The sequence below is a fragment of the Curcuma longa genome, chromosome 5 (assembly GCF_044706935.1).
Source record: "Curcuma longa cultivar G26 ecotype Majalengka, Jawa Barat chromosome 5, ITB_CL_G26_1.1, whole genome shotgun sequence".
Classification (NCBI taxonomy): domain Eukaryota; kingdom Viridiplantae; phylum Streptophyta; class Magnoliopsida; order Zingiberales; family Zingiberaceae; genus Curcuma; species Curcuma longa.
Window position 1 is genome coordinate 9,785,570 of NC_133865.1, and position 10,607 is coordinate 9,796,176.

General features: G+C 33.1%; 1 protein-coding gene across 1 annotated transcript; it reads left to right on the forward strand.

Moving 5' to 3' along the window:
• Positions 1–719: 719 nt before the first annotated feature.
• On the forward strand, positions 720–10,045 carry LOC141829373 (uncharacterized). The gene is made up of 15 exons (XM_074716828.1): positions 720–781; positions 906–985; positions 1,075–1,143; positions 2,101–2,192; positions 2,257–2,333; positions 3,335–3,391; positions 3,518–3,630; positions 4,245–4,324; positions 4,418–4,504; positions 5,333–5,425; positions 8,480–8,570; positions 8,745–8,800; positions 9,301–9,390; positions 9,509–9,556; positions 9,805–10,045. Exons 1-15 carry the CDS (start codon positions 720–722, stop codon positions 9,997–9,999), a joined length of 1,290 nt encoding a protein of 429 aa, XP_074572929.1. The 3' UTR covers positions 10,000–10,045.
• Positions 10,046–10,607: the final 562 nt, after the last annotated feature.

Genomic DNA, 10,607 nt, shown 5'->3' on the forward strand with positions numbered 1-10,607 from the left:
TTTTTTTCTACGGTATAACTGATATATTATAATTTAACTATATAAAATACAAGTTATATATATTTTAACAGTTCTCTTCAAATAAAAACTGAGGGTTTTAAGTTCTGTCTCCTCGCCTCCGTTCCTTTCCGCCCTTCGCTCACCGCACCGCCCCTCGTCGCCGCACCCCTCCTCACTCGCCGCGCCGCCCAGGTAAGATCTCGCCGTTCCCTCTTGAAAATCCCGTGCAATGTTTAACCGGTTTGAGGATATGTTGATGGAATTGTCTTGCCAATGGAGTGATCATTCCCAGGTAGAGGAAGAGGGGAGGGTTCAGATTCTTAATGTGCCAATTGTTGTTAGTGTTTGTTTTGATGTTATGTTCTTTCAGATTCTTAATGTGCTTCTTTTTTGATCTATTGATGTTGTCTAATTTCTCTCACCTGTCCTGTCCTTCTATCGGTCTGAGTCAGCATATTCATATTTGTAAATGCTCTATTGATAAATGCACACAATACTTTGCAAGTAGTATATTTTGTTTTCTCATTAGTCTTCTAATTTGAAGAGGAGCCTCGACGCAACGGTAAATTTGCTACGGGTTCGAGTAGTCGCGGAAACAACCTTTTACGAAGAAGGATAAGATTGTGTGCAATATATCCTTCTTTAGGACCTTATATTGGGTTGCCCTTTGTTAGTCTACTAATTTACAATCATTTGTAGGTTGATTTAAGTCAATGGAAATGGGTTGGTGTAATCATTGCGAAGAATGCCCCATCTATAAGGATCGTGACGGCATCTATGTGTGAGTTGTTCTGTATTATGAATATGTGCAAGTTTGTTTGTTTATGTTGGCACTTTTTAAATAGGATATGAAGGATAACCTCTTCTTATTATATTTCATTAAATTCCTTTTTATGCTGTTCCAGGTGTTGTACCTTATGTGGCAGGATTCTTGAACAAAACATTTACGTCAGTCGTCTCACTTTTGCAAAGGGTAGCAGTGGCCGTCTTTGTCATGTATTGGCCCATGGAACCTTTAAGTAACCTGAATTTATTTTTTTATTTACTTCTTTTCGTTCTTTTCCCAGAGGCGAGGGAATGGTAATATCATAAAGATTTTGCGACATGAATACTCTACATCAAATTTAAGAACTCTAAAGAAAGGTAAATTAACATAGGAAAAAATGTTAACTTTTTGTAATCTAGGATATGTAACTTATCATTTATGTAAATTTGGTTGTATTTGTGATGAAATTCCATGTTTATGCTTCTGTATTTTGCAACTTCAATGTTCATCGGTTAGTAAAAAACTTTCGCATTAATTTTTAAGTCACATCCTATTGTAATCTTTGTTGTTTCAATTATCACATGGCCCTATGCAAGGTGTCTGATTTAGGACTTATCTGTTTACGTTTTGTTTTTTATTGAGTGCTGTGTTTTTTAGTTGTATTATTATTATTATTATTATTAACTGGATCCAGATTGGCAGGTCCAACCTATTAAACCTAGAATTAGAGCCCATAGTTCCTGTTTAAACAGTACTGAACCCGTATATTTTTGACTGGTTTAACTAGAAAAATGATGACCTAGGGGTAATGTTTCAATCCCTGCTAAAGGTTCTAAAAGGCTATTTTTTTTGTTAGACTTCTAGTGTTTGTAAGAGCATAGATTTAGCTACTCTTTTGATTGTTTATGATAACACATTTAAAATATACAAGTAGGTCAATGCTTCCATTTGAATTACTAGTTACTTGTTGTAGAGGAACATTGATAATCAAATTTATGCCAAGTAAACCTTTTCAAAATCAATGGGGGAATAGAGAAATTTTGTATATAACACAAGTATTATAGCTAAATTAGCTAATTCTTGATTGAAAGACTGCCAAGATCCTTTGCATACGAGTATTACATATTTCTGGCCGTAATTTGTTATTTTGTTTAATGCAAGTAAGATTAAAATTTCTTATGAGTATCAAGTTTCAAATTATGTCCCTGTCACTTTTATTCTAACTTTTCTTGCCATATATTTTTAAAAATTCCTATTTAACTTTTAGTTTATTTGATTTTTAGTTTTGTGAATGTTATTATTTTCTTTCTTTGATTTTGCCCTTATTTGTTCAGGAAGATATGCGATTAACTATCTTGTAAATTGCCTGCACATGCGCATGTATGGTGAAGATAATATAATCGACGATGCTCATGAATTCTATCAGGTACTTGTATAGCTTGATTGCAATACATGGAAATCAATTTTGTCTCACATTCCCATTTTTGAAGATGGTTGTAGATAAACATTTCACCAAAGGACGCAAGATATCTCATGTTGCAGCAGCTTGTCTCTATCTTTCTTGCAGGTGAGAAATGTATGCTAATGAATGGTTATGATTAAGTCATGCCACCACTATTATGACATCAATGATTCTTTTCAAGTATTTGTACGCACTCTTTTATCATGAAGGTCATTCCCCTTTTTTCCCCACTACCAACCTTGGATAAAACAATATCCAAACCTTTCAAAGTACACGTGCCAATAAATTATTGATGGATTTGCTTATGCTAGCATTCAGACGACCAAGATATAGTGATTGCTCATTCAAAAAACCATTGTACACAACACATTATTAATTCTTAAATTTGGTTGTAGATTGCTATAGAGTAATTAATAATGGTATATACTAGTGGTTTAACCATAGTGGACAATAATTTTGTTACACGTGAGATATTAATGCATGTGTCTAATTTGAACCTACCTATCTTGACTGGCTTAGCTTGCTTATTGGTCAAGCCCATTCTTTTGCTTTGTTGTTCTTAACCCCGATCAATATACTAAATCTGAAAATTTTGTATGGAGTTTTTTCAGAATATCAATGTTGGGGTAGGGGAGGGGTGGATGAAGCCTTATTGTATGAATATTAGAACATTAATGACTTTCCATGTCCAGATATATCTGCAATTAAAAAATCTAGTTTGTTTCCTTAATTCTCTATGTTTTAAACATCAAGTCTTCTATTTACATATATTTTTTTCATTCAGTATTAATCTAGTTAGTGGTCATAATTGGTTGTTATTTGTAAATATTTGCCCTGAGAATTGCTAGGGTGCTTATGGGTTACATGATTGCTTTTCTATATATTACGCTGTGCATTTAGATAAATTTAACAAAATCATTCTTTTCTTTTTTGAATATGCTTCTCTATCCGATAGCATATAATTTGTTAGATTATTCCACTTTATGACTTAAAAATTGACTATAATTTGTAGGTGATTAGCAATGGTTGTCAACTTTGATGCATGTATCAATGATGTATTCATAATGCTGTAACTTGGTTTAGAATTTCGTTCCTTCTTTTTCCAGGCTACGGAAACTAAACTATCTTCTCACTCATTTCTGTGAATACTTGGAGATAAATGTGTACGTACATCTTGCACCTTTTCACCTCTTCATGCTTTTCAAACTGAGAATCCCTTGGGGTTTTTTCCCCTAGCACAACTACTGTTAGGCAGGCAAGATAAAATGCTCTCTTATATTTTGTTTCAGGTTTGTTCTTGGAGCTATGTTTTTGCAACTTTGTAAAACTTTGGACCTCTTGGAGCACCCAAATGTCCAGAAAATAGTGGATCCGGGTCTTTTTATCCATCGATTCACAAAGCGTGAGTGAACTTTGTCTTCTATTATTTATTTAAAATTCTTCTTTTTGAGGGACACAATTCCTTGCGATGTAGAGAATCATAAGGTTTAGTTTTCATTATTTATCTAGTTTCTTAAGTCTCCTATGACTGCATGGATTGTAATTTGGTTTATTCTGAATTTACTCTTTTGGTTTTTAGTGATTAAGCTTATATTTTGGTTTCTCTAATTCCAGTCGTTCATTGGAGTTTGATTTATTAGTGAGCATAACTACAATTCTTTTTTATTTGTCAATTATTTGTATTTTCTTTAAATTGGGATATTAGTATTTATTGTTGCAGTAGAAACTTCTCTTCCCTTCCATGTTTATTGCAAACTTAGTAGAAATAGCACCTTTGTTCAACATGTTAGCTCTTTGTTTGTTGCAAACTATTTTCGTTGTAATGGCAAACAGATTCAAGGCATAGATGTATTTGCATTTTGACTATTGGAAATATGTATTATGTAATAAGTATTAGAGTAAAGAGGGCCTTATTTGTTTTATTTCCTATTTACCCTATTTATTCATCAAGGTAACCTAGTTATGAGATTAAAATAGACTAGAGTGAATTTATTGCGTAAAACTTGTGAAATTTAGGACTTTTAGGCAAAAAGGATGATTCAGTTTCTGAAATGGCTCTTCGCTTGGTTGCATCGATGAGGATAGATTGGGCGCAGGTATTCTTCTTTATTGGCATAGTCCTTTTCAATTTGTAAATTCAATTGCTTATGCATAAGTAAATTTGTTTCTTGTGCTTTTAATGGTTTTAGAGAAAGAGGAAACCCAACGGATTATGCGGTGCAGCATTATACGTATCTGTACATTCTCATGGACTTAATTGCTCCAAATCAGATATTGTAAGTAAAAAACTATTTAGCTAACTTCCACTCTAAATGTGTACATGCGATATGGTTGGAGATGTTATCTCAAAGTATAATAACTTTATGAGACACTAAATTTCTTCATACCATGCAAATCTATATCTATGATATGTCATCCTCCAGTGTTCCACAGGATCCCATTTCTATTTCAAGTCGAACCTAATATCGTAAGGAATTCATTTATGACAATTTACACTACAAAATTTGTAAATGCTAACAGTAATCATTTTGAAGTTGTTGGGGGAATATAGGTTTATAAGACAAAGTTAACCAATAGACGTTTTTTTTTCATTCATGGCATGTCCCATTCTTTGAGCAATTGGAAATTTATCAAGTAAAGCTTAATTTATTTAATTTATTTTTATATATATATTTGGCTTTTCCTTTGTGTCTGCGATAGCTTGATCTTTTAATAGTTTTTGTTCAAGATAAAATACTTAACAAATTTATGAAATTGATGGGAAACTTTAGCAATTATATATACCTATATCGTGTTGAAGAAATTATTCTTTCTTGTGTTACATATAACAACTATAAGAATATTTATTTATTTAGACCAAAAATTGTTGATCTTTTTTTGTTTTATTAAGTTACATTTCTCTTATCTCTAATCCATGTGAATTTTTAGAATATAATTGGTATATTTCATTCAATGTCGTGTGGAATCCCTCCCCCCTCCCTCCCTTTTTTTATGGAATTTGAGAGTCAAACCTAAATCTTGAATTTTAAATTTATTTAATTATTTTCATACAACATGGCTGTTCATATAATTGTTGCAAGGTTTTTTTTTTTGTGTTTATTTAGGTTTCTGCTGTACACATCCGTGAAGCAACTTTGAATAGATGGCTAATAGAGTTTGACAATTCATTGTTTGATGACGTATTTGGTAACTCAACTGTAAGTTTTCGTAACTGTTAAGTGATGTTGATATAGCATTCTATGAAATATTTTGTGGTGGTTATTTTACTTTTAAATTTAATGAAAAAATAATGTATATATTCAGTTCTTTAATTATTATAATCATTTGTTTTGTGAATCATGATTTGAAATTTCATTTCAAGCTGGGGTTTTTATCCCCAGACGAAACAAGAAAATTTCATGCCATATCGGAGCATGTCGAGATGCAGTGTTAGAGGCATTAACGCATAGGAAGAGAAGAGGAAGAAGGAATGTGATCGCCTTCTTCTTGTTGAAACATAGTGTACAATCATGCCAATACTTGCATGTTCCTCCTAATGTCGTAGATGACCTTGCACGCTGCAGAATGCTTGTGCAACCCTTAATGCATCGCAAGATGCTTGCAACCTCTCTAACACTATAGAAACTCGTGAACGATGTTTGTCTATTATGTTGTAACATTTACTTGTTGCCAATGCAACATCTGGTGCAATGGTAAAATTCACGTGTGTCAATCAGGTTGACTTAGCATTTAAAATATGGTGTGAATATGTCATACCATGGTTATTTGTTTGCTATCCTATATAGATGATTTATTGAAATATATGCGACATGCAAACTAGTTACTTGTGTTAATGTAGCAAAATGCTGACACTTTTGAATAATATACTAGTGCAAGAGTAGAGTGATCTTGTGGAGACTCCATTCTTTCAAGGCTTGAAGAGAGGAGACTAACATATTTTCTATATCTCTATGTCGGATAGTAAAGGAGGCTTGTACCTGGCACTAATCATAGTAAAATTTTGATTTTATGAACTCATTTTCAAATTCGTGGATTATGGGTATCTAGTTGAGTAATACATCTCATGGTGGTTTGTTAGACAGTTTCTTAGATGCCATGTCAATAACATTCATAAGATACTCTTAAATATTTAGGTAAGCACCGTATGATTTTCTAGTCGCAATGATAAGCATCATTGGCTTCCACATTATCTTGGGTGTGGGATTACATGAAAGAGGCAACAAAAATTTCAAGTATCTTATTCAATAGCTAGTTATTTGAATCTAACTCAATGTGTGCATGATTTTTTTTCATCAATAATAATCGACATATCTAATAGTAAGGCATTTTTATTTAACGAGGACATTTTGAACATTAAAATCTCCTTGTTTTCCTTAAAGATCTTGTAGCTAGAACTAACTAAAGTTTGAGTGGCACAATTATCCAACTAACTATGAGCTAACTCAAATATCCTAGAAAGGATCTTATCAGTCAATTTGATGTTAATCATGAAGGCCAGATACTCAACAATTTTGTGTGTATGTTGCTCAATGAGTTTGTATTCATGCTAATTTATTAGCTCAATTTTGGATTATGTAATTGAAAATTTGAGTAGCTAGTTCATGGAGCTATAATATGTATAAATTGTAAGAGGTAAAGATGATTCTCATGCAACGAGGGTTTAAACCTCACGTTGGGCAATTCCAAACTCCCATGGAGTTTGAACCACTAGTGACGCTAGGGTGTCCTACTAGGCTCCACTTGCAAATTTACTTGATGGCTGATCTGTGGAGTTGAACCATCCACCTCTAGGACTAGTTTGACCCAAGACCCATATACTTGGATTAACAAAAAATACATAAAATGGGTTCATAGTAAATTGGGGGAGTAATCCACTATGGATTGTTTCATAGATATTTTGATTAAGGTGTGTTTCATATAATTTCCTTAATATATCTAAACAAAGTAATTATCAATGTAGGGAGCATTAGTTTGAGACTTAGGGGTATGGGTAAAGAGAGAGAGAGAGAGTATAAAGGTGTGGTAGTTTGATTTATCTGAAACTCCAATAGTAAGTAAATTTTTTTGGAATCCTTAAAGAATCCCACTGGGCTCACATACTTTCCACTGTCTGCAATTGTCTTTGCAGCAAAACAACAAACACACATCAGCAATAAAAGGAATTTAGTCATTACATTTGATAAAAAATACATGAATTCTTCCACCAAATCAATCCAAGTTTTTATATTGGAGTTGTAAAATAGCTTGGTCATCATGGGTCTATCGATTATGCTATGCCTAGTATCAACACATGAATCTAGTCCTCACTGTCTTCCCCTCAACAACACCTATTTAATCAACTATTCCAAGCATTAGATAGGGAAATGCTAGGGATTATTATATATACAAGACACTAAACCATGGGAGACACACGACAAAACATAGAACAAGGTATATGGACATCCTTGCTAATCATATTTGACTTCTTTAAGCACTAATCACTGGAATATCTCATGACGAAGTCAATGAACTTGACAGCCTAGAGAGCTCGGCAATGACAGTCATTGCACATTGGGCCTCTTGGATGTGCAATGAGGATGAGTAATGGTCACAATGTAACCAGTATCGAGTTGAGATTGCTCTATAGTGAGGATAATATGAGTCACATATCAAGGATCAACATACATACCCTATAATTTATGTATGAAGCAGGCAATTTACATACATTTTATAAGCCTGCCATCTAATTGATGAAGATTAGTTTATACCTTTTTAATATGACTTCCTTATATTTACAATATTGAGCCTTGAACCAATTGTTAGAAATACTGATTAAATTTTGGGGAAAAGGCTATCTATATATCTTTGTTTGCTTTGCTGTTTTAAAAGTGTAAATGCAGTGATGTTTTCAGTTTCTTCCAGTTGGACTTTATATATATGTCCCTACTCTGGCCTATAGCAGCTTGTATATATGTTATTGCATGTTAGGGCATGTCAGCTAATATTAGCACCAATAATAGAGACCTATGATTAATACATTATTTTTCCTGAAATCTTGATAGTTTAAGGAGCTTATCGTATATTCTACTTCTTAGAGTCATTGGGATATCCACCTTATTCTATTATTTTTCATCTATCTTTTATATGCTTCTTTTTATTCCAAAATTTGGTAAATGCATTAATAGAGCCTAGAATCACCACTGAATCAGCTTAACTCCAACATTGCCGTTGTAAGTTTTGTATCTAAATGTGTGCCCAACTGGATGTTACAGAATGGGGGAAGTTGTGATGTTAATAAGACTCCATATGTTGGCCATGTTGAAGTAAAAGCATCAAAGAAATCAAAGGAACTTGTAAGTGCTGGTACGATGGAAAACTCATACACCTTTTTATTTTGAAAGTTTATGAAATTGGCAGGTTTTTTTTTTCTGAGCACTAATAGTCGTTTATCTTAGTTATTTCTCTGCTTTTTGAAAGATTTTGCAGGGCATGAGTTGATTGACCCATTAACTGTTAGCGAAGAACATGATTTTGCAGACTCAGAAGATGATGAGAGCGATCATTTTGCTTTTTCTGACATTGATGATGATGAGGTATGCCATCCGTGTTAGTAATTTTGGGTTTGAATTGCTTAAACTTCAAACTCATAATATCTCCATGTTGTCTTCATTCATCACCTACGTGAAATAATCTTGTTAGCATGCCAACAACTTTTGTTCCTTCTCAAAGAAAACATTAGGAAATGATAAAAAAGATTGCTGTCCTGATTTGCTTTTCTTTATGGAAGCTCAAAGGGGGGATCAATTTCTTTGTCCTCTCCCTGCAAACTTCTTTCTCTACCCTCACTTTTTCTACTATGAACTTTCCAATCAGCCTTATTCTCTATGCCTTCTTCGATTCAAACCATGCTTTGTTTGTACATCCATTGGTGCGTGTATTCCTCAAATTTGTTCCCTATTGATTACTTCTCGCACAATAAAAATCTTGAAAATATTTTACTAAATTTATGTTCAGAATATATGCATTTTTAATTTTTTTCTCTTCTTTGTACAATTTATTTTTGTGTTGTTATTATGCTATCTCTTGGTTGCAGGAAATCAAAGAAAGACTTGCTGAAGAAGCTAAAAATATGACTCCCGCACAAACTCCTCTTGAAGCAACACGTCATTTGCTTAAGAGAAAGGTTTGAATGTTTTTGTTATCGCATGCACTTGTGATATTAAATGCCCATTAAGAGACAAATTAACCATGGTTGTTAGTGATTCTCATATTTTTATAATCAATGTAATGCTTTGTTTCAGACTTTCAACCCAAAAATCAATTACGAAGTACTGGAAACTCTATTCGCGGTACTTTCTACTTCCTTTTCCTTTATATTTAATGCGAGTCATACTTTCATCTATGCTACAATCATTTAAAGCATTTGAGCTTTTTGGAATTCTCATGATAACTTTAGGACTTGTTTAGATGATTCCATATTAACTACATCATATAAAATTCTTTCCTTGTAACATTATATTGAAATAAACTCTACATTTGCTTTCATTCTCTTTTAGATTGCATTCAATAATTATATACTCATCATGTTTTTCAATAGTCTGAACAAGACAGTGCGAAAAAGCAAAAAGTTGAATCAGATGCTAGTGATCCTCATGAAACTCCCGACGAGAACGATGATCATGCAGATGATCCAGATAACAAGGATGGTGACAGGTTTGGAGCATCTGAGAATGATAGCGATGAAGACTTTGACTATGGAGATGAAGACTATGGTTACGAGGATGATTTTTGACTTTGTGTACTGGCTTCTTGTGGGATGGAGTTTGAGAAAACTCTTTTTGAACAATATTTGATCTATAACTTTAATGTATTCTGAAAATTCTAAGAATATAGTGTTTATCCCCAAAACTACCAATTGATTATTGAAAAATAAAAAAAATAGTGTTTACGCTCACAACCAATATTAGGCCAATCGATTAGATTGATTGTTGCTAAAGGTCTCCCTAAAAGAGAATCGATGACATTCATAAATGGCGAAACCAGGCAATACCCTCCTGCGTCGTGATCAACTGTACTTTCTCGATTTACCTCCTGTCGTGGGGCCGACCGTGTGGGGCCGCTAAGGTGGTGGATCCACCTTTTTTTGCAGAAGATGACATTCATAAATAACACTCATTAAAGAATAATTGTCATTAGAATGAATATAATTATTATAGTGGTCTTATTACAATCAAATATTTATATGCCGCTTAATTCTAGAAGTAATTAAGGGTGCAAACGAGTTGAATTGAATCGAATAATATAAAAGTATTGATATTCAAATTTGAGCTTGAAACATATATATGACATTCGAATTTGATTCAAAATATCAATAATTTTATTTTGAATTTGATTCATATT